This window comes from Aythya marila (assembly GCF_965140915.1).
Source record: "Aythya marila genome assembly, chromosome: 3".
NCBI classification, from domain to species: domain Eukaryota; kingdom Metazoa; phylum Chordata; class Aves; order Anseriformes; family Anatidae; genus Aythya; species Aythya marila.
This window is the reverse complement of record NC_139044.1, coordinates 83,235,075-83,258,024: the sequence shown is the minus strand read 5'-3', so window position 1 is coordinate 83,258,024 and position 22,950 is coordinate 83,235,075. Positions and strand designations below refer to the sequence as shown.

Sequence of the window (22,950 nt, the reverse complement as noted above, 5' to 3'; positions counted from 1 at the left end):
GTAACAAATATGGAAAATACTTAAAATTGTAGTTTATTAAAATACTTCATGTTAAAGTTATCAAATCATTTCTTCTTCTAGAATGACGACTGCCTAGCTGCACTGGGGGAAAGAGGAGGAAGCAGTTGCCCGCTCAGGCAAGAGACAGTAAGTATTATGTAATTTTTTGCATTATCTCCATTACCTGTTGCACAGCATTTGTGCTTTTGAAAACTTCTTTTCTAGTATGATCCCAATTTTTTTTTTTTCCACCCTAGGTTATCCTTATCATCATGTTCATAACCACCATTACCCATGTTACTGTTGTTCTTATATCACTCCTGAAAAGTTATTTCATAAAATGTTGATGGATATAGATTTTAACTTTTTCTTTTTGATTTGGACCCAGACAGCATTGAACACATATCTGAATATCACATCAGAAGAAACTCCATTGCTTTGGGCATAATTGTGAGGCTTTTACATTCTTCTTTGGTCCTGAGATGCATTTCTCCCTCATGCTCATTTTCTGATCATTTGTCTCCAGAGAATATAACAGCAATTTCCACATTTCTTTTAAATTGTCAGGCTTGTTAAACCAGTTGTGGTACAGGACACATTGGTATTTTAATTTTTTATTTCTGGGAGACAGATTGCGGTGCTTGCTTGGTTGGTTTGAACTGTTTGTTGGCAGTGTTTCCATGTTACTGAATTTTTGTAATTTTTTCCAAACAACAAAACATTTACATGAAAACTGCCTTGCAAAAAGGCACAGCAAAAAGTATTTATTACTCTGCTTTTCGTTGGGTTTCATTCTGCTAAGTAATTAGTGCTAAATTCCTTTTACCTTACGTGACCTTTCATAGTATTATCGCTAAGGAATCCTTCGCCATTGAGCTGAAGTGGCCACTGTTATAGCACCCCTTACTGGACATGATCATTTAAGCTTCCAGTGCTGCACTGCTTCCGTATGGTGCTGTGTAGCATGTTTTAATTTGGCTCTGTTCTATTCTGTAGTTCATATTTCTATACTGTCAACATCACCTGTAGTTGTATTAGCTTCGTTAATGCAGGGAGGAGAATTATGACAAAGGATGGTCATTGTTTAGCTCCTTTATGTAAGCTCATGATTACTGTACACACATTTAGATGTATTTCCTGTCCACTGACAGCTAAGCTGGTATTAATGCTTTGATGCTGACCAGCTCACAAATTCAACTTTCAATGGTAGAAACATTTTCATCTTTTCCCATTCATAAGTGATTCATCAGTGATATGCAAGTATTTTCATACAATGTCATACAAATGACGTTGGTTAAGTTTTTACACCTAGAACTTGTAGGTGACCATACTGAAAATAGAAATACAAATATGAAAAGCACTGTACAGATCAGCAGTTTTGGGATTTAAACACATTCATAGGTAATAAAAGAAAGTTTACTCCAAATCCCTATTTTCATAACGACTTTTCTGTCTAATCCCCTACGCTTTCTATCACTCCCTAATAATCCCTGTTTCTGACCTGTTTATTTGTGATTTCATAGGGGGATCTGAGGTAAGAATTATATGTAGGGAAATAGTGTTCTGTGTGTAAAATAAGTCATAATTTTTGTTTCCAATTATAATGAGGGAAGTGAGCAATTCCCTTATTCTTTCAGTTCACTTCTTCTCATTTTTCTCTGACTTCGAATTTGTCAGAACAGATTTTTGTTCATAGAACAGGGGAAATAAATAAGAAATTATATTCGATATCTGCACATTCAGAGTAGAAAACAGGCTTCAGGTAATGTATTATATGTAGTGTGCATGGTATTGACCACTGTTACCACTTTTATCCTAAAATGTATTGTGTTTTTCAGTGGCAAATGGCTTTCCTATATGGAATGGAACATATACCTATTTTTTGCAGATATTTTTAAGATCATATATGCAAATCCTTATTTCTAAACAAGCAAAAAAAATGGGAACTGATCAAAGCAAAACTTTGCAATGACATTTTTCCACTACAATTTTCCTTCTGGTAAAACTGTAGCACTGGTGAAGTATTTGTTTGAACACATATGCTTCATGTGCACAAAGTGGGATCTGAAGGTGGTGTAACAATTCTGAGAAAGTGAATGTATGAAGTGTTTTTTTTCCTTTTGCTTCACAAGTAAATTGCTTATAAAACTAACAGCTGCTGTTTTGAAGCTAATCTTAGTGAATTGAATGTTCTTAACCATTTCTACAATCCCACAGTCCTTTATCTTGCCTCTCCTGCTGCTTTCCCACCACCCCTGATCCCATTAGCAAAACTTGAGACAGCCTCAGCTTTTACCAAAGTGCAGCTTTGGTTTCAGCTGCTTTTCTGCAAGAGGAAGTGAATGTTGCGCTTTTTTCTCTGTGGCATGGTTGTGATAAAGCTGTGGTGCTCTTATCTCTCTTTTAGGTAGTGGCTCTTTATGACTACACAGCGCATCGATCAGATGAGCTAACCATCCATCGCAGTGACATTATCCAAGTGTTGTACAAAGATAATGATAACTGGTGGTTTGGCAGCTTAGCAAATGGACAGCAAGGCTATTTTCCAGCTAATTATGTGGCTGGTGAAAGTAAGTTTACTGCTGTCTTCCTGGTATACCAATGTGGGTTTAACTGATGGTCCAAGATTTTACTATGCTGTACTGCTTATTATTCTGAAGATATGAATTTATGTAGTACACAGATGGCATAATGATGACTTATTGTAATGCAGAAATTGTATCAAGTTAGCTAACCACTTAGCAAGATGAAAACCTGACTTTAAAAGGTATTGACACTTAAACATTCCAGCTTATATAGTACTGACTTGATTATCAGTTAACTGGATTGATTCCTCAGTCTTTCTTACATATAGCCGTCTGGTTCATGCCCTGCCTTGACAATGTTTTAGGTCACATCTTAGCATTTTGCTGGCATCTGAGGCTTTTATAGGCGATATTACTTAGCTCTAACTGGTTACCATTAAAAAAAAAAAAATCCCCCCTCAACTCTAATGCAGATTGCTCTGTTCCCAAGTAGGTGGATTTCAGTATGAAGCTATAAAAGAGCGGTGATGGTTAAATCTCATGTCTGAGCATTGAATTTGCTACCAGGCCCTCATCATTAAAATGGTTTTGACTCAACTAATACAGCAAAAACTAAATGTAACTGAAAATATAGGAAGCATCTGACTGAGTCAACTGATGTAAAGATGCTCAGTATTCTGCCAGTTGTTAGTATTCAATTTATGTATATATTGTGTGGTCGCATGCTACAGGAAATACATTTGCTTTCCTAAACTATCTAGCTATCAGTTATACTGGTGTTTAGAAATCTTTTAACCAAACATTTCTCAAGATGTTTTCCCCCAGTTTTCTAGTTCCTCCCACTGTCTTCCAAGTGAACTCTAATGTTTCTGCCCATTCCTTAGAAAAGCTTGGCCATACTACTGTGTTAACTAGATGATGCGACTTAAAATTAGTTGAACTGCTGTCCTTCCCCTTTGTCCTCCCCTCACGCATCCTCTGCGTTTTCTCCTTGTTCTCTTCCTTGCAAAATAAGCCAGAGAGCAGTCTCTATGGAGAGTCTTCAATAATGTCCTGTTGCTCTTGAGAAAGTTTTAACAAATATATTTTGAGGTAGTTGGCCAACTTGGGAGCAGAGGGAAGTGTATAATTTGTTTCAGTTGTTGACCATATTAATAATGGATCAAAAGAAATACGAATTTCATTGCTGTTGCTATAGCTGTTGTTCCTAGTCATGTAAATGTTTGATTATTTTTATTTTATTACCTACCAATTTAAATCTAAGCATAAAGTTAATGGGCAACTTTTGATCAATCAAGTTTAGTTTCAAACATTTTTGATTAGTATCACAAATGTGATACATGAGTATCACATCCTATTTTTGGTTAGATCATAATGTCATAGTCGTTCACATAAAATAGATGCTTCTATAATTCTTCCATGGCTCTCACAATGGTGAATTATGAATCCTGTTTTCAGAAGAATATGAAGAACAACCTTCAGGATTAGTATCGGATTCTGTTCCTCTTCTGTCTGAAGGACCCACAGAAGCACAGGAAGCTTCTCCAACACTACAAGAGGTAATAACTGAGAAGAAAGTTCTGTAAGTAGTGGTAGAGTACATCCATTGTATGCCAGGTGGACTATATTAATTTTCCTTTCTTTTTGGAAAAAAAAATAAAAATCTGATGCATAGACTTCATTCCAGTACAGCAGATTATTTTTTTCAGCAGATGGCTAATGTTCATATCTTGTGTCAATTAATTATTCTACCTATTCCTGAACCATTATAATGAGTGCCTAATCTGCCATTGAATCCAAGGTTGATAGAAGTGTCTAACAGTTACTTGAGAGAAGTAAGTTTTTAAGGAACAACATGGATTTGTCAAAAGCTGACATATTGTCTGGCACTTGATTGTCATTCTTGGAATATGTACTGCCCACAGAATCTTCAAATTTTCTGCTATCAGATTTCCATATCTATCAGGTTGCTAAAAGAACAAAAGCTATGATGTTTTCTGAAGCATTTTCCAGTCCGTGTAGTACTTCCCTAATTAAGATACCCAGTATGATCATAAAGCCTCATTACCAGACCGTGCAATATCCTGCATGCAAACCTACTTATTTGTCAATGGATCTTTCTATTTAAAAGCTGATGATGATCCTCTGATATGAATGACTGCTCTCATCCTGTAGGTTGCTCAGGAGGAGACTTTATAGTTTAGAGGAATAAAGGAAAGAAATACCAAGAAACCTTACACAGAACAGTATATTGGTTTTTCTGACTCCATCCCTTTTTCTTAATTCTAGGCATAATTATTTCCTGCTGTAATATGTAAGATACTACTGCTTTTAGGGGTTGTCTCCTTGGTTAGTTATTTTTATCCCTAAGTACATTTTAAGTAAGTAAATAAGAGTTTTTACCAACTGTTAAAGCTCTTGTCTTGATCAGATATAAAGTCTCTCCATTCCCATAGCATACAGCTTTTGGGTTACAGCATTGTTGTTGTTTATTCATCACATATTGTATTCCATGCAGAAACATTCCTATGTTTGTGATTTTAGTTAGAAGTTGGAATGCACAAAACAGCAAAGGAATAGCAGTCAGTTTTTAGTAACGTTACAGAAAAGGTACGTGACGGAAAAAATATTGAGGTGGTATTTTTTTCTAGATCTTTTGAGATACTGCCCTGTTCAAAGCAGGCCAAACAATTTTCACTTCTCTAGACAGAGAATCAGAAACTTACTAACTTTCTGTGTAGCTCATGTTCCCCTTCTGTGAAATAATGATGATTGTCTTACACTGTAAAACAGCAAAGTAGTAATAGAAATGAGTTTAGTAACTGTTAGAATTTAAGAATTGTTTTATTCCAGAATGCTTGTAGCCCTCTTAAGTATGCTTTCAACATCTACTCATTTAGTGAAATATTACTAATATAACTAAGTTAAACGGGATTTTTGTTCAGATTCTTTTTAAGTGATTTGACTTTTCGATGTATTTCTCTAAAATTGAATTTAATACTTTGTCTGATTTACAGGACTCAAAGTACGCAGAGTGGCTTGGTTACTTTTTTTCTTTTATCAGATGGTGTATCTTTGCTATGTAATATATTGTAATGTTGAAAGGTAAAACACTCAAATCCACTTCTATTAACCTACATTGTGTAACTTTTGTTTTTATATATGTGAATAGGGAGGTAACATTTATTAAATTATTTAGTACGGATTACTCACTTGGCAGTACTGTTGAAGCCAGCTGCTGTAAATTGAATGCTATGAGTGTTATGTTTCTAACTATACTTTAAAAATGAAATTAATCACCACATAGATTAGTAATAATTAATCTGAAGTATCTGTTACCGCTACGTGGCTGAGAAACTAAAAGCCAAATATAATTGTCCCAGAAAGAAAAGGGTACATTACTTTCAGATACATGCTTTCTTCTAAAGTCAGAGTGGAACAAATTCAGAAAAAATAACTTCATTACTAGAAAGCAGGAGGATTTCTTTTATCTGTTATCTATGTTGCTGGAGGCAAGAAAGGTATCACAAATGGAATATGTTGCTACACTCATCCTGTTTCACACATACACAGATTATAAACAGGAGAAGAGCTGAGGTAGTTACTGTCATTAAGACTTGATCATTTTTGTCCTACCTTTTAATTTTTGTTTTAGTTTAGTAGAAATCTAGTTTAACTAGATCAAAACAATTTTTGTGAACTAACTTACATTTGTCAGTTACAACCAATACTTATTATTCAACTTTATAAGAAGTAATTTTTGATTAGTCCTAGGTTTTGTCAAAGTGTCTGTAGTTGACATTTTATTCTAACAATTGTTTTTATATTACTAGTAGCTCTTCCAGTAACAGTTTTAGTAATATTTCATCAACATTTTCTTTATTATGATTCTGCTGGCACTTCAAATTAAATTTGCCATGTCTTTAATCGTTAGTTTGAATTTTGTAGCAAAGCACATACAATCCATGCAGATATTCAAATGGCATAATGCATAAAAATGCATAAAGTATACAATAATAGTCTGAAAGAAGGCAGATATGTTGCTTTTCATCTTGTGTAGCATTGATCAACACCACAAAATCACCAGGGGTCAAGAAAAGTCATAAAATGTTTTCAAGTGCTGGAAAAAAGTGGTATAAGAGATTGGTATAATGGTTACAAGTTAAATACTATCAAAGAATGAGCAATGAAGAAGAAAGTACACCATAATACATGGTGTAGAGAGGTAAATTGGATGCAATCTTTTTTCGCCCTCTCCTGTTGTTAAACAAGAACAGGGAACACTAAGCTGAAATGGAACACATCTAGTATTTAGAGATGGAAATTCTTGTTTATGCCATGCTTAGTTAATCTGGTAAATTAGCTACTACAAGACATTGTTAAAATTTAGACATACAGGGATTAATTTTTGTAATAAAAAGTTTAAGGATGATGTAGTGGCTGAGATTCCAAAAACATCTAAGAAGGAAACACAAATCTGGCTGCTGTTTTGTTTTTGTTTGTTGTTTTTTTTTTTTTTTTTTAGGTTACACATACTCACATATACACTGTATAATTCACCAAAAAGATACCAAGTTGAAGTTACAGCAAATGAATTAAATCTCTCTGGAAAGTATGAGATCCCTTCAAGTGCAATGGTTTTACAAAAACTGCTGAGTACTGCATAAAAAAAAAAATGTCACTGAGCTGTTTGTCATAGTGAAGGAAAGTTCTATAGTGCTTTGACTTTAGGCAATACCAGATACTTCTGAGACAAAACTGCTCAGAGGACCACTGGGGGTCTGATCAGTTATGGCAGTTCCTGTGTTGCAGCAGTGACACAGCAACTTTTCTTCCTATTCCTTTCAGGTTTTTTCATTAGTAGAGCTGAAAGAAAATGCCAATTTCTTTTACATAAGAAATATGAAAAATCATTTTTCTGTAATACCCTATTATTTTTATCTTGACAGAAAAGGAAGCACATTTTTTTTTTAAATCCAGAAAATGAATTAAAAAAATAAGTTGTTGCTTAAGTTGTTAAAACAGACTATAAAATATAACCAATACTTTTTGTTGTTATGCTCCTTTTTTACCTTTTTTTCTCCCACAAGTGTACTTCCCCAAATAGTTATATCCAGGTTTGATACATCTCTTGTTCTTTGTGTATTTTTAGGGAATATTTAAATATTTAATTAAGACTGCAAAAATGTGATTACTGTGGAAATCATCATAGCAACTACTCATGAGATTTTGCTACCATACTAGTCTGAAAAGGGCACCTGAAATGCAGGTGAATAATATGGTAGTTTGTATCACTGACAATACCGTATAATCTTATTAAAAACAGTTTTCCAACTGCAGGTATTATAAGTACCTAACTATCTAGCTAAGCATCAGAAATTACGATGAGTGAATTAAGTGGAATCATTAACATTTGAAGAGTGTGTAATACTTAGGGTCCAATATTAATCTTTGCAAATACAGGCCATTTTGTTGTAGTTCAAAGAGCTTTCAAAATGATTTCTACCATCAGCTTTGCATTCATAACATAATAATTTTATGCAAACCTCGTTTTCCTGCCTTATGAGTTACTTAACTCACGAGCCACAAAATTAGGTCATAATCATGTTTAATTACAACATACATTTAAACTGCCAATAGAAATTTCATGGAGTGAAGCTCTCACTATGCTGTTGAAGAATTCCAAGTAATGGGGGCAGACCTATCAACTGGCTGGTCCAGTAAATCTGCTGTTTTCAGGTGCCTTAAGCTGAATACAGAAAAGACAGGAATTCAGATAGTTTTGTGCTAGAAATCAGAATTTCGGGTTTTGTAAAATTTTCACAAGTCTGAGACATTTCAAATTCAATGTAGTACGTCTTTTTTTTTTTTTTTTTTTTTTTCCAGAAATGTACTGCTGTCTAAAAGCTTTGTGATTAGGCTTTATAATTTGGGGTGGCCTACCACTTTTTATTTCAAATGCCTCTAAAAAGATTCTGAATGTTAAGTATTTCAGTTGGGTTATGTGGGAATAGTGAGAAGGAGTGATGGACAAAACAAAGCAGTAATTTAAAATATCTATTAAAATCATAAGAAAATATTCTTCCTAGTATATTTATCGTTGAAAAAATAAGTCAAGGTATAAAATAATGATTATAAGCATGAAAAAAATTGTTTACTTCCTAGAACTACATTGTTATTACATGGTTTGGATAATTTAACTAGAGATCATCAAAATTTGACTCTATGTATATTTAAACAAATTTTGAGATTATCCCTGTGTTCACATAAATAATTCATGTTCTCACTTTCTTTCTCCAGAGTAGGTTATAAGACAGCCTAGCATCTGTAAAATAACCTGCCAAGCTATTGAGGCTTTTTCTCTGGGCTTGAGCTCTTTCAATGTGGTTGTTTTTGTGGACTCGCAATTTATTAATTATAACTAAAAATTAAAAAGCGTAGCAAACTTACTCAACAATATCTCCAAAAATGCTAGCTAGAAACTTTGCTAGTTTCATCAAAAATGTTAATTTTATAGTTCTGATTCTGTTTTGTTTAATTGTGCCTTTCTTCAGGTTAGTGGGAAACAATTAGTGACTGATCAACTGTTAGGAAAAGGAGGGACTAGAAAGAGCTGAGAATCTGAGAAACATTTATAAAAATTAGCAAGGTAGATTTTTTTTTTAATCAATAGAGCTGAAGACTTTCACACATCAGATGTGTGTTTTGAAGATACAGAGAGGTTGCAGACCCACTAAAATGTGATATTCAATTGAATTAGAATGGTGAAGCTGATAATTCTGGACTTCATTCTTGCATAATGTGATTACAGATCTCTTCTTCTAAAGGCATTGACACCTTCTGGGCTGAAAGATACCATGTATTTTTAGAATCAGTCTGCAAAGTTGCTGTGTGGTCTATCTCAGCAGCCATTGAATAGACATTATAAAATAGATACAACTTTGCAGATCCTGGTAACTGTTTTGATTGTTCTGGAAGAAATCTTTCTTACAGAAATTTGCGACTAGGAATAGACTATTTTCCTCAAGCAAAATCTGACCTTAACATATTTCATCTTTTTATTTCTGTAGTTTATTTTTAGGTACTCTATTTTCCCTTTAAAATGGAGTTTGTGCTATTCAGATTGAATAGTATTAAGCATGTGTTTTGCTACTTCAGCTGGTAGCACTTTCCTTTTCAGGTCCAAAACCACCTCTGTGGTTCCTATGAGTTCTGTCTCACAAATGTTTGTGCCTGTGTCTACAGTGTTACTTGAGCTATTGAAAGAAAAGCTATTTGTTTAATAAGCAAACTAGTATCTATTGGGAAAAAGTCAAAGATGATATGACATCCATAGTAATTTGCTGTAAGTGACTGTGGTCTATTTAAAGACAGGAAGAATCAGGCTGAGACACTGAACTGACGAAGCAGAACCAAAAATACTATTGAGCGACATTTATATTGTTAAGATAGGTCTCAAAAGCAAGCTAACTTCTCTCTTCCCCATTGTTTTCTCCTCGGGTCCTCATAGCCTCTTTCTGAAGAGGATTGAACTATTTTTATGCAAATTTTAATGCAAAGCTGTAACCACAGTTGAGTTCCCAGAGGCCAAGACTTCAAGGCTGAAAACACCTGTTCTGAACCATAGTGCTTCAGTCTGAAGCACCTTGTCTCCACTCTTCCTCCTTTTTATTTTGCTGTCTCTCCAACAGTCTTCCAGTGATTTGATTTCAGAGGTATGGTATTTGTCAGTATTCAGTTGTGACACTTAAAATTATGATTTTCATCCGCTAGATTTCCTGTAGGTCTCTCCTAGCTGTGAGCAGGCACAGGATTTCACAGTATCAAAGACTGGACAAGGCAAAGTCCTCTGTGCCTGTGGCTCTATCATTCCTAGATGTGGAAGCTAGTGAATGTTAGCATAGTCCTGAACACTTCAGTGGTCTAGCTGCTTTTCAAGGGAAAGAAAAATTCATTTCAATGTGTCTGATGTACACAGAGCTGCAGTTCTGCTAGGTACTTGTAACTGTGGTAATAATTTTAGACATAGGGGTGACAATATGGACTTAGATAGGCAGGCACTTAATATTAGAGAACTTTATATATGAAGTTCTCTATTTTTGCATTTTAAATAAGAAGGCCAGGGCAAAATAAATCTATGCAATTCCACTAGCAAAACTTCCTGTCAATTATTGATTTAATGGGGAAATCTTTGGAGAGGTACAGAACAGGATAAATGAATAAGGAGTGTGGTGTGGTGTCACAATCAGTTCTCCCAAACTTGACTCATTAGAAAAATTTTGACAGGAGGCTTCAATATAGGTCTCGGGTGGTAAAGTATGTTAGTATAAATCATTTCATCCATGGACTGCAATAGAAAACAAAATATAGACTTAATACAAAAAGAGTTTAATGTCCTAAAGACTAATTTAAATGACATGGACATGTTTGTTCTTGCTGTCTGTGATCCAATGAATCTTTAATTAGATGACGTTCTGTAGAAACAGCTTCTATGGGAAAGTTTACTTGTACAGAGTAGGCTATAGAGCAAGAGCTTTTACTTTTATGGCTTGCATCACCTAAATAGAGGAAGAAAATAAATTCAGATTGCCTGTACTGCTCCATCCTGTCCATCTGCCTCGTAACATGTCAGATTACCTCTCCAGACCTCAGTTATAGAAACAACTCTACGCAGCCTAGAGGAAAATACTGCAAAAATCTAGTTAGGATGAGACTTCTGATGGTCTCCTGCCTTTCTGGTGTGCTGTATTTTTCAAAGGGTGGAGAATTAGAATAAGGCAACAAAACAGAACACCACTGGTGGCACTGCACAAGGACCTCATATGTTGTACTGTGTTCAGTATTTGTTCTTGTGAACAGAAAAGTTCAAGATATGAATATTAACTATCTGACACATTTACTGTATTTTTTATTTAGAACAAACACAGCCCTAGTAATTTGGTTTGAATGTTTAAGCTCTGCACTGTGGATGAACTTACTAACACCATATCTGTTACAATGCAGTTTGCTGAATCTTAGTACAGACACGCTAACAACAGTGGAGAGGTGTTTGGAGCATCCCATGAGGTCTGCCCATGCAAAATAAGAGGTCAGAGAGGTTTAGAAATAGGGAAAGGAGATGAGCAGTCTCCTCAGCCCTCCATACTCTAAGACTTCTGTTGCCTGCTCCTTATATCAGCGTGCCCCTGGTGCACTCTCCATACACAAGTGTTACCACGGCCTCATTACCTGCATACCTCCTGCCTGCCCCCCTACCCTCCACTGCCTTATTCACTGTGCTCCTCCTCCTGCTTTCATCCTCTTGCTGCACCATCTAGTTAATGTGCTGCCTTCTTGCATCTGCCCCCACCCCACTTATTCCTTCAGTACTGTTACTGCTTGCTTACATCGCTGGGATGGGAAATGTAGGTCGAGGACTAGGCTAAGAAGGACGCAAAGATAAGTGGGATAGGGAAGAACAGAAGGTAGTGGCAGTGAGATCTGCTTCAAAAAGATCTTGTATCTGTGCAGTTCCTGCCTCATTACGTGCTTGAAAGTTTGTAGGAATGAGGTAAGAAAGCTATCATATTCAAATAGTACTCTGGAGAATTGGGAGTCTGTCCCTACATACCCTAGGAATTCTCATTAATTACCATGCCAGCTGAACACAGGTTTTGCAAGGTAGTCTAATTGTGTGCTTTCTTTCTTTGGTACCTATGCTGAAATGCTGTGCTTGACAAGCCTATGTAACAAGTAGTTTTTAAAACAGATCATAGGAACTTTCAGTTAAGAAGCTTAATTTAGTGGGTATTTTAACCTCCTGATTGTAAAACAAGTATAATTTTCTGTGTTTTGGTATTTGAAAGTATTTAAAAATGTAAGAGATGTCAGTCTTCTGTAGTGTCATTTAAGGGAATTCTAGCAGAATGGGCTTTGGAAAGATCCACACTTAATTATAGTATTAGTACAATACACTTAAAAATGGAACGTTTAAAAAAAAAAAGTTCAGCATTGTTCACATAGGATTTTCAGGGAAAAAAATCAGTTCTGACTGCAAATAAAGGGAATGCCTTATTGTGTATGGCAAGGAGCTACAAGGTTATGAATGATGTAGGAAGTATTAGCTATTTGAGAGTCATTCCCTTTACATCAGTCACTTGTATTTTCATATGAATGGCATTATATTTCTTCCTTTTGTATTTAATTTTACCATTGACTTAGTCTGAAGCTTATTTCTGTATTAACAAGCATTTTGTCTGTGAAACAGAAGATTTTTTTCCTACTTCAGCCAATGCTACACTCCTACATTTTAATAAGCTTGATTTTTGTCTAAATTAATCTAGCAAACTTATTTCAGCAGACTACTTCTAATGACTAATGTTTGCACATGGTTGTTGTGGGCAGTGTGCTTTATATGATTTCAGTAAGTCAATAGGAGCTTGATCCTGTTTCTTCTAACTCACCAGTAAAATAATATTAAACTAACAAAATAATAGTAGGGATCAGGACCAAGACAAAAAAGTTCAAATTTCATTAAACTACTTGCGTTGACTAGGTTTTATTTTATTTTAATTAATTCCATTTTGAGTTTAAGAAAGTAATTAAACTCTTCAAGACCTAAAACTGAGGTTTGGGAAATATGAGCTCTGGTTCTAGTATAGTCTTTATTTATGTGTCAAGACAATTTTAATCTGTGCCTCACTTTATCCAGAATTAAAATTGGACAATAGCACTTGACTGTGGAATTTTAAGTGTTTTTTATTAGGGCTTTGAAATCTGTGATGGATAAATTTAGTGTTTGAAAACAGGGTATTTTCACTCTGTTTCAACATACTGAAACAAATGCTTAATTTATTAAAAAAAAAAAAAAAAAAAAAAAAAAAGAAAAAAGGTTGTGAAGCAACCCATTGTTTTCTGTTTCCATTCTACGTAGAGTGGCTATCACTAGAGTGATACCTTGCATATGAGGTCATACAAAATGAAATAAACAGTTGGCAGACCAAAGTGTCAAGAACTATCTTTTTTTTATCTTTTATCCTTTCTGTTACTTCCAAAAAATCTTGTTGACTTTGTGGCTACTTATTTAGATGCCGTATTGTTGTCAGGCACTCTAGTGTTGCTGAATGGCACTCCCTTCCTAATACTGCTCCTATTTTACCTAGCCTTTCCAGAGCAGTAACATCAATAACCAACTCTTTCCTTAAGCAATTCAAGCTGATACCAGAACATTAAACATCTTATTTACAAGCAGATGAGTACATCTATGCTTGGCAGAATTGAATGGGCCGATCTTTTTAACACCAGGACCATCTGAGAAATTCAGAAACAATGTGGTAGGTTTTGCTTTAGGCAGGCTATGAATCTGAAGCTGAACTAAAAAATCATGAGCATGGGCCAAGTTAGTTTCAAGCTCATTCTTCTCTTCAGTCCCTGAAAAATATTACTTTTTGGAAAGTACCGAATCTAATCTGTCCCTCCTTTCTCTGGCCTAGGGTTCTACTACATGACCCTTTTTCTCCAGGTTCTTTGTAGGGACCGGTTGCTACTGTCACAACAGGTGCCTGGATACAACTCGTGTTTTTCTTTCATGCATACCATACCAGACACTTCCAGAATGTAGCAAACCTGTCAACCTGAAGTCCACAACAGTTTTTCACTGATAGCATTGTGTGCTGTGCTGCTTTCCACAGTTCTCCTTGGTTGTGGTGCTCTAGAGGCCTGTGGCTGGATGTGTTTGTATGCCCTGTTCCAAAAAAGCAAATTTTGAGTGAGCTGTCAGGCCTGTCAGTTGTGTTGGCTTCTGTCCTCCATGAAAATTAAGTTGTATGGTTTAGATAAAGACATTTGTGAATGGTCTGGGTGGAAGGAAGTAGAGAAAATAAGGTGTCAATGAAGACAGTAAACTCAGGTCTCATACTAACTTAAAAAAATCTAGCAAGGACATGATGTCTTCCTGATGGAATTAGAAGAGTGTTTACAGAGGGTTAGTTCCATCTTTCTTTTTTTCTTTTTCTTTTGAGCCCTGAGTAGTAAAGTAACCTGGAGTTTTTTTTTTGTTTGTTTGTTTGCTTGTTTTTTTTTTTTTTTAAATATTTTTTTAAAAAAACTTTTTTTTTTTTTAAAAAAAAAAAGGCTAGACATCTCTTGTTAAAACTATGCAATGAGATGGCTTTTTAGCATTCTCCAGTAGCAGAAATAACTTACTCTCTTCACAGACTGTTTGTATTTTAAGCTTAGCAGATTCATAACTTCTTGTTTCTACACATACCTGAACTGTCTTCTATTTGCAAGTAGTTTTTTTTTTACTTAAAAAAAAAAAAAAAAAAAAAAAAAAAAAAACAGGCTACTGTTTCCTTGTTTGTAACCACACAGGAGTTAACATTTTATGGCTGATAGACATTAGTTTTCAAACAAGGTATATTCTCTCCTTATTCAGGAAGCTGGTGGGTTTTCAATGTACATGTGTTGGCCCCATTGTCTTTCTTCTTTTTACCTTCCTGCTTTTTTTTTCTTTTACAGATGTCACCAGTCATCAGTAAGACGGGGGACCTGAAATGTATCTCAGGGCATGACACAGATAGAGACTCACCTGCGACACAGTAAGCAAGAAATTTTTGAAATGATTTGCAATGTTACATCTGTAACTACTGTTAGGAAACTGTCTTAGCAAGCAAATCAAGAAGGTAACGTTAGGATACTTACTCAAAAAGAGTGCTTCACACTTGAAAATGAGAAGGAAATAACAACTTCTATACGCATGTACAAACAAATATATACCATAATGTACATCAGAATAAAAATGAAGGGACACGGGATTGTCCTGTGGCTTTCCTTCATTATGTATTAGACTTTATTGATACAAATTAAAAAATATTTTTACACCTTCTAAAAAGTAGTACAAATTGGAAAAGGTCACATACTGAGAAGGTGCAAGCTACCATCTTTGATTGTGACACTTGCATTTCTTAAAAATTGTGTGCATTTGTTGTGTGCTGTAAGCAGATAAGATCTCAACATTTTGAACAGGAGCTGCTACAATATATTTAGCTACTGCAATCATTTGTACCTGGAAAAATACATCTGAAAATGCTTCTTGAGGTATTTTATCTACCACTTTAGGTATCTGTCATCTAAGCAAAGTTATTTCACTGATTATTTTCCAGACTGGTCCTCTAACCCTCCCTCAACATTGCAGATGCAGTTACATATGTAATTTTAACATCTGTAAATCCTAAATGATTTTTTTTTTTTTTACCTCTCCACCTGTATCTAGACTTGAATATAAATTGTGAATGGAAAGTTCAACACTCATGTTTGATGAGAAAGGGACTGTAAAACTATAAGTTGGTAATAAGTTGGTATAATTCAGGGTTGAATTTTGAGCATGACTATTCTGATAGGACTTAAGGAAGGAAATGCCTTAAAAGTACCAACTTAAAAGTACAACTGTGACAGCTGATACAATCTGTCAGAAGCCATTATCAAAAATTTGATGACTGAACAGTGTTAGTAGTACTTCAGCAAAAAACTTGTTTGACTGCCTTTTCCCAGGCAACCACTGACCAATGCGGGACCACCAATTTAAAATGTGGAATCACAAATTATTTAACGAAATTCAATAATTTCAAGTCATGTCAAATGTGAAATACTCATTTTAATGGAAGCTAAGTCTACCCTGAGAAGAGGTCAGACTGAAGTGTCATGTTAAAGAAATAGACCCCAAACTTCTTCAGTTGCATTTCAAAAAGTTGAGGGAAGCTGCCCGCATGCCTTTGTTGCTGGAATGTACTCCCTCCTCCTGAACCTTTGGAGTAGGAATGTTACGGAGATGGCAATCTGAAGTCGTGCTTCATGTCATTGCTCTCTCATCTGGACAAAGAGCAGTGTTTCAGAGCCTCTTTCACAAACTCTCAAGGCACTGAGCCATTTATACCTGACTGATGGTGGGGGAGAGTGAAAGATGCTATGAGATAGTGTTTGATGCTGTACCTTATAAGGAGAGAGCTAATATGAAAAGGAGAAAAACAGATGTTTCAGTACTACAGTGCTGTATTGTATTTTGCTTCCCTTTGACCAGGCATTCTAGGCTTTGTTATATATTAGCTGCCTTGAAAATACATACTTTGCAAGCTTTTCCATGGACTAGAACACAGTGAAATGCGATTCAGTTGTCTTTTATTATAGCAGTGACTGCAAACACCATGTGGTTTTGTTTTTTGTTTTTCAAAAGAGTCTATAAGTTCTTGCCCTGTTTTAATAGCTGGAAAAGGATATTCTTCTCTTTGTCACTACTTTGAAAGACAGCTCCATGTTTCTGTTTAGAGGTTATCCATGTAGTACACGTTAGTCAAACATCTCAGAAACATGGCTGCATATTTTTCATTAAAACTGTCACTTCTCTGTACCTGAAACGATGACCCACAGAGGCTGTGACAGGACTGTAGTTTTCTTGTTCACTGCAGCTGGTTTGTTGAAATACCTAGAAGGTGACACGCAGGCAGGAGTTAAGATTCTAACTGAAAAAGTTTTCTATTGTAGCATCTAAAAGTGATTTCAATGTGACTTGAGATCCAATCCAATCTGTAATTAAATATTTGATCTAAAAGTTTCAATTTTCTTCCTGTTTTCTGTGAAAATATACTTAACATCCATGTCACATGCTAATACATAAAAGGAACTGATCAGTAGCTAAACTTCATAGCAATCAGTTCAGTTGTGATTACAAAGTATGCAGTTTCTCTATGGAAAAGTGACCTCCACAATTCACACTATATCTTTCTTTGAGCTTCCAAGTGGGTGTTTGATGTTTTGCCTAATAGAGAACACTATTCATTATGACCACAGTACCTGCTGCAAAAGAAACTGAAGGGCAAGTTCCGCTGGAATATCTATCATTCAGAATTTCCAGATTTAAAATACCATTTTGCAACATGAAAACAAATTTTATCCAGGATAGCAGCGGATTTTTATCTTAGCCAAGCAGTTAACCTGTCTTCTGCAGACTCTAGAAAAAACAGAAATGTCTGTATAATAGACAACTAAAATTTTTATCGAAGTATCTCAAAGGTTAGTTACATTTCTGCATCTGATGTGATGTTCAAATAATAAAAAGATGAAACCCTCTTCTCAAAATCTGAGCAGATTAGATGTATTCCGAAAATCTGCATGATAGCCTCACTCCTTGAATATTAAAGATTAGATACCATCTCTCAGCACAGACTTTTATCTCCCTAGATGTATTCCCATTTCAGTTTTTTTGAGCTGCACAAGGTAGTGCTCTCTCCATAAATTTACAATGATTACACATCAAACCCATCTGAACACTCAGTTTGGTAGAAAATTGTGCTTATTGGCTAATTATGATTCTGATCTCAGGTTTCCTCAGGTGACAATGCTTTTCAGCTTGTCCTAGGAATCCTAATGCAGAGGGTCTTAACTTCCTGAACCTTTTCCCTCAGGATGTTCTGGTATTAGAGCTGCAGCAATTCACATTTTCATGAATAAACAGTTTAGCTTAAAAGAAATAAATAAAACTTACGGGCAGGTAGTATTAATTCCATCAGGAAGGTCAATATGTAAACATCTTAATCTGTAAAAATTATTACATTAGCACAATATCACCATTAGTAATGGTCTTACAGCAATGTTTTTTGGGAGACTACACCATCTCATTGCATTCTTGATTCCTCTGCTTGTTTACATATTTCAGCAGCATCCAAGATTAATAGTTCTGGTCACAAACAAAGATCAGTTTATGCTACATGTAATACTAATTTTAAACAAAGACAGTACCTGCCCTTGATAGATTACGTTTAAATTAGTATTGTATATATAAAGTTACAGCTTCTGTCAAGAATGGGGATGCATGGAAAAAGTGGTGTAACATCTGCGTAGTCCCTGGCAACATCTGCAAGACCAGCCTGTTTTCCTTGTTTGAGGCACTAACTAGTATAAGCACAGGAGCTTGCTTTAATTCTTTTGTCATTATATGACGTCTGAGAAGCATGGATAGACATAATCACTAATTCTATGAACATATCATAGGTTAGGTAAGTTCAAATGGGAAAAATAATCTTTTGCTCTTTTCCTGCCTGTCGTCTCCCATACAATGGTTAAATAAATAAAACATGAATTTCTCTTAAATTGCAATTATTTTGGTGTTTGAGCTTAGAAAAGTGCAATGGATTTTATCCTTGGAGGAGAATGGTAATTTGTGTGTTTAATGATGTGTTGATTGTTGAACAAGACTTGCTGATTTTTAAGATCATGAGCAGTTCTTTTTATTCTTTTTAAAGCCATGCTATGACATGTTGAAAAGCAGACTAATAGAGTGGTCTCATATTTTGTCCTCATGTTTTTTCTGTCTTTGTTCTTCAGTGGAATGGTAGTTTTTGTAGCTGTTTGAGCATTGTGCTCAAGGGGGACAGACAGACAATTGCTCTAACGCATCAGCTGTGTGTGGAAAAAGCTCTAAATTTGAGCTAACTTTGTGTTTCTTTTACTCTTTTTATATCTACTTTCCCCTAGAGGTGTAAAGAAAAAGAAGAAAAGGATACAGAAGAACGAGACAGAAAATCAGCCCAACTTAATGGGTCTCGATTCTCCTGTATCATCAGTTACAGCTAATGGTGTTGAAAATGAACCTACAGCCCATGGGGTGGAATTGAAGAAGAAGAAAAGGGCAGCGAGAGGCTCGAACTTGAGCACAAGTGGAAAGACAAATATTGCCTTTGAGCCTGAATGCTATGACGTGTAGTCATAATTTAATTTCAAATACCAATGTGGCATTCAATATACACACAGAAATGTATTTGAATGATGCAACTTCAATCTTGTTTCTAAGATTGACAAGAAAAAAAAAACAATAAAAAAGAACTAAAATACACAAAATGGTGGCAGTTGTGACTTAACAGTGGTGTAAGCCTGTTCAAAATAATTTTGATCAGGGTTTCTTGAAATTAACAGATCTTGAATGTCCAGTTCCTCCGTGGACTGGTAAAATCTGAAATGCACTTTCATATTTCATGAGAATCCCACTAACAAATACAATGTTAACCATCTGGTTATATCCCAAGTTAGGCTAAGCAGGCATTTCTGTGGACTGTGGATCAGTCTATAGTGAGCAGAGAATTGAGTCCAAAAGTGTGATCTAGAACAAAACAACCCCAACCACAACAAAAGTTCTTGAATTAGCATTTTATTTATTTGTATATAAAATAGAACAGTGTTCAGAATGGTGAAGTTCCAAAGGAATGCTGACACTACAATGTACCTGAAAACATGAGCTGTTAATTTATTTTTTTTTTCTGACGTGAAATATTCACTTGGACAACATTGTGCAGCACTTAAGCAAATTGTTGAGTAACTACCTATGCAACTAGTCAGACTTCAGCGGGACTGTTCATGCTTTCCAATCCAAATAAGTGTTGCAAATTCCAGGCACTTATATTTTCAAATGAGATTTTTATGCATATAATAAAGGTGCATTGCAGTTTTGTCAGAGTTCCTGGCTGCTTTGGCAGCAGTCTTGCCAAATATGTGTTCTTTCTTCTGAATTAAATATTTCATTATCAAACTGTGTATTTTGTTATACTTTTTCTTGTAGTCTTTATTCAGCTGTACATGTCATTAATCTTTTTTTTTTTTTTTTTGCTTGAGTATTATATTGTGAACTTTTACTAATAACTTCACTAATTATCTACAATTCTAAATAATTTATGTTTTATATTAAATGAAACACTTTCTATCAGTTAGTGCTGGTATTTTTTCTGGCTGGTGATGTCCAGTTTATTTTTACTCTGCTAGGAAATTCTTTCTCCTCCCCCTCTGAAGCAATAAATAACATAAAATTAGAAAGCCCTTATTTAGTAGACAGGACACTTGATTCCATTAAAAAAAGAAGTGAAAATAACAATGTTGGGCACTGATGTGTGAAATGCACCCAGATGCAGAGCACTAGTTGCTATATATTCTAATATCTTCCCTGCACATGTTAAACCAGGCAAATCCGTAAACCTGTTTCTTTTGAGTAAAAAGGAGCAGCAAATGTTCTTTTGGGCCCCACTGGTAATGGTTCTTTGCTAGCAGTCCCAGCTCTGCTTTGCCTAGTGCATGTGTATGGAGTTCTCTCCTAAATGGGACGCATGCGTGTACTGGAACATTGTGAACATCTCTTTCCCAGTCATAGGTTCTGTAAAATTATCTCAGTCCAGGGACTGCCTGCTTCCAGCAAGGCTCCTTGTTTCTTATGCCTCTGCTTTTGTAATATATTCAAATTCACAATTCTGCGTGACATGCGGGATTTAAACATTTTAGGAAAGAGAAAAATCTCAACATCTTAGGTTTCTTTAAAATGTCCGGGGTCGCACTTAAAAGAAGGGCAGAGCGTGACATCAGGCTCCACGTCAGGGAGAGCTGAGCATTAGCCAAGATCTGGGAGCTCATCGGAAGGCATTGTAAAATGTTAATTTGGCATTGTGGATGCTGAAGACAGAAATAACACTTCAGATAAACACCACAGAGAGATGGTAGTTCTAATCAAAGGCACAGCACCTCCTTTCATGCTTGCGAACTAGGGCTCCAATTATGTTCACTGCTCTGAAGCTGAATAGAGCTGCTCTGCCACACTTTCCAAATTGAGAGGAGAGGCAGCAGTAGTGTCTTCCAAGGCACAGTTCCAAATAACAATTAAGCAGAAGAAATCAGATAAGAGCCAAACATGAAAATGCAGGGAGTTGAAAATAAACTTTTCATAATGTTTTCTTGTAATTGCAATATCTTTTGTTTTGTTTTTATAATTTTTTTCCTCCCTACCACATGGTTGGCTGGATTTTTGTATTGCTTTATACCAAATCACTGTGGTATTAGAGCTTTCTGCATTCATTTACCAGAAAATGAACAAAAATAAGGACCTGCAATTAAAAAAAGTTGAAGTGTTCTTTCAGCATTTAAGTTAGAACCTTCAGACTATTATTGCTTCTCAACAAATTATTAACAGGGCACACTAGAAATTACAGTTTTTACCTTTTGTTCAGAAATATGGCTAATATATTCATTGTAAAAACAGTTTTTCTTGAGAGATTCACCATTCTTCAGATGTTGGTGTTGGCATTTTAAAGTTTTTCTTTTTAAAAACATTCTTTTTTTCTTTTAAAGAATAAAACATAGTTCAGACTAGAATAATAGTTTAGAAAAAGTTTTGAAATTTAACTTCATATAATGCTTCTTGTTTCTATGTCAATGCAACCTACATATTTTTCAAATCACTTCAAAATGAACATTGTGTACATTTGCTGAAAACTGTACAAGTAATTAGAAGAAGAAAAGAATTAAAGGATTCACGTTACCTCCTGAAAATTTTCTTTTTTTTTTTTTTAAGCTTAATAACTACATTAAGTACCCTAAAACATGAGTGCCCTGCAAAATTGCTCCCTAAACCGTGACTTGAAATACCAGAATTATAAACATCTGTTTGAGGAATTTTTACAGGGTGATACTAGTTCATTGCTAGAACAACACAGATAAAAACTGGTTTAAAAAAGGGTAAATATTAGATATTTATAACTGCCTGGTGATAACAGCACAGTAGGTCTTTCATTGTTCTGGCGTTTTTAGATTTTATGTGTGTGTGGTTACTACGTACAGCTCCTATTACATTTTTGTAATTTGTCAGAGGTACTGTGAAGAGTGAATGTATAAATTAGGAAAATGGGAAAGAAAGGATGGCACATTTTTCCTGTGTTTCCCCATAGCCATCAGGTTGCATTTATTTTTTTCCTTAAAGTAATTTGAGGAACAGACATCATAAAACACAATAATTGTATTTGTAGCATCACTTAATTCAGAAGGCAGTAGGGGATGGATCGCAGTCAAACAAGGGCTAATGAGAACACAGAGGAACATGACAACTGAAAGTCTCTGTTGACTAGTGAACTAAATCTGCCGGCTGGACCCAATTGTCTGACGGAGAATTGAATGTCAGGATCATTTAGGGTTAACAATGGCCCATTACAAGCGAAAGCAGACAGCTATGAAAAATAGCCGGCATGGTAGCCATTCTGCAGAGACTGTGGATACAAACTTGATAATGAGGCACTTCATTCACTACATCCTTCTGCTCTAATTACTAAGGTGAATAGGAAATACTTCATTTAAGGCGGGAGCAGACTAAAGCAAAAACACTTGTTTGGTAAACACAAAGAGTGGTGGGGGGTTTTAATGATCCTTTTCTAGCACATATGACATTAGTATGTGTGCAGTACAGCCTATTTTGTGGATGTGGGAGGAGATAGGAGTATTTTCTGAATAGTAAAGGCAGGCTGGAAAGGTTCATGTACAGGCTTGTACTGAGGTGTTTTTCCTTAGCGTTCTGTCCAATGGCTGCCCAGAGTGTTTTGGACAAACTAATTTATGGATGTACACCTGCACTTGTAAAAACATATTGCAT

The 22,950-nt window shown here is 35.4% G+C and overlaps 1 protein-coding gene across 5 annotated transcripts in view; it reads left to right on the top strand.

The window, feature by feature from the left end:
- AHI1 (Abelson helper integration site 1) overlaps positions 1-20,255 on the top strand; it is a 93,084-nt gene extending 72,829 nt beyond the window's left edge. For 2 of the 5 annotated variants that reach the window (XM_082757990.1, XM_082757991.1), the window contains exons 22-26: positions 82-147; positions 2,408-2,570; positions 3,984-4,084; positions 15,024-15,103; positions 19,032-20,255. In XM_082757990.1, coding sequence (XP_082614116.1) covers positions 82-147; positions 2,408-2,570; positions 3,984-4,084; positions 15,024-15,103; positions 19,032-19,260 — 639 coding nt within the window. In that variant the 3' untranslated portion in view covers positions 19,261-20,255. The remainder of the gene's footprint in view (positions 1-81; positions 148-2,407; positions 2,571-3,983; positions 4,085-15,023; positions 15,104-19,031) is intronic. The other 3 variants (XM_082757987.1, XM_082757988.1, XM_082757989.1) reach the window with 2 other exon arrangements.
- The last annotated feature ends 2,695 nt before the right edge of the window (positions 20,256-22,950 follow it).